Source organism: Plectropomus leopardus, unplaced genomic scaffold (genome assembly GCF_008729295.1).
Source record: "Plectropomus leopardus isolate mb unplaced genomic scaffold, YSFRI_Pleo_2.0 unplaced_scaffold7658, whole genome shotgun sequence".
Taxonomy (NCBI): Eukaryota; Metazoa; Chordata; class Actinopteri; order Perciformes; family Serranidae; genus Plectropomus; species Plectropomus leopardus.
The window spans coordinates 1-1,583 of NW_024684337.1; the positions used below are offsets into that span (position 1 = coordinate 1).

The 1,583-nt window shown below is 43.2% G+C and overlaps 1 protein-coding gene across 1 annotated transcript; it reads right to left on the reverse strand.

The window, feature by feature from the left end:
- Positions 1-12: 12 nt before the first annotated feature.
- On the reverse strand, positions 13-363 carry LOC121940143 (BTB/POZ domain-containing protein kctd15-like; the record flags this gene model as incomplete). The annotated part of the gene is made up of 1 exon (XM_042482991.1): positions 13-363. A coding segment is annotated over one exon (351 nt), but the record flags the coding sequence as incomplete, so codon positions are not given.
- Between the last annotated feature and the right edge of the window lie 1,220 nt (positions 364-1,583).

The following is a 1,583-nucleotide window of genomic DNA, read 5'->3' on the forward strand; positions in this document are numbered from 1 at the left end:
CAGGTGTAGCACAGGTGTAGGACAGGCACAAGTCAAGTGTAGTTCAGGTGTATCACTGACCTGCACAGAGTTGAGTCTGCAGTACCCGTTGAGGGGGAAGCGGATGACGTGGGTCGGGTCCTGGTTCCAGCCGGCGTTGACGGAGTTGCACATGACGTCTCCGGTCTCTGGGAAGACCTCCTCGATCAGGACTTTCTCTCCACTCAGGGCGATCCTCTCGCCCAGATCAGGCGTGATGCGAACTACCAGACATTCGCAGGGCGCCGCCCGCTGAGCCTCTCGCTCCGCCTGCCAGCGCTCCAGCTCCCGCACCATGGGCGTCAGCTGGTAGTACCGCGCCTCCTCGTACAGCTGCAGGAAGTCCTGACAGAGACATAGAGAGGGGACGGGTTAGAGACGGGACCATCTGGAGACAACTGATACTCATCCTCTGGAAAAAGACATATTTGACCTTTTCGTATATGTAATATTCATAATAATAATAATAATAATGGCCAAAGCAACTTGCACTACTACTCACATTAATAAATGATCAGAATATAAAACCCTGGCATTATGAAATGTCAGCGTCATTTCTTTTGTCTGATTGCTTTTTCGTTCTCATTTTCTGTTTTTTTTTATTCTTCGTCCGTATATCTGGAGGCATTCTGGTAAATCATCTCGTGCACAGTAAAGAACGTGAAAAACAAAACGTGATGTTTCAGCTTGTTTGAAATTAGTAAAACAAGAAGCGGATTTGACATAACGTCCGAACTGTTCTGGGATTTTAGGAGCATTTCTAAAGCTGAAACCAAAAGCTTTCCAAAATGTTCTGCGAATTCCAAACCAATTCCAGGTCTGGAAAAGAGTTTTTGTAATTCCATGACTTTTCAGGAGTCTGATGAGCGTGGGAACGCTGCAGTCTGCAGCCGCCTTCATTCACTTCACCGATAAACCGGGAAACTCTGCAGAACTCTGAGCTGCGGGTAAACTCTTTCTCAATGATGACAGTTAATCGTCGATTGATTGATCAGTCGGTAAGACTTTAATCCAGCGAGCTCCGCAGTGCTGGCAGAGTTTCTGTGAGCTCTGACTGAGGAATAAACACATTTAGCATCATTGGATGTAAGTTCAGATGAACTGATTCATCGATCCAATAAGGACGGTCGTCCCGTTCTGCAGCCGTATCAGCAGCACTGAGGGTCCATGTGGCCCTGAAATAATATTTCAGGGAAATGTTGCCATAATGATATTCTTGATGCTGTGACAAAATACTAAAAAATATTTTATCATTAATTTCACAAACACAAAATTGCAACGAAATAAGTTTTACAGTTTCACAGACTGTTGTGGGTTGTTTTTCCAACTTACTGTCCCATCTTTTCTTTTTTTGACAAGCTTTACTGCGACCTTTTTTTTAATAAAAGTACTCTTGACATATTATCCTATGAGTTTTTTTAACAAACTATACAACTTTTTCGACATATAATACTATGACTTTTTAACATACTATACTATGACTTGTTGGATGCACTCTGTAATTATTTTTTGGACGTGCATATTATGCTGTTGTTCAGTGTCTCTTCTCTGATCTGAGAGCTGCT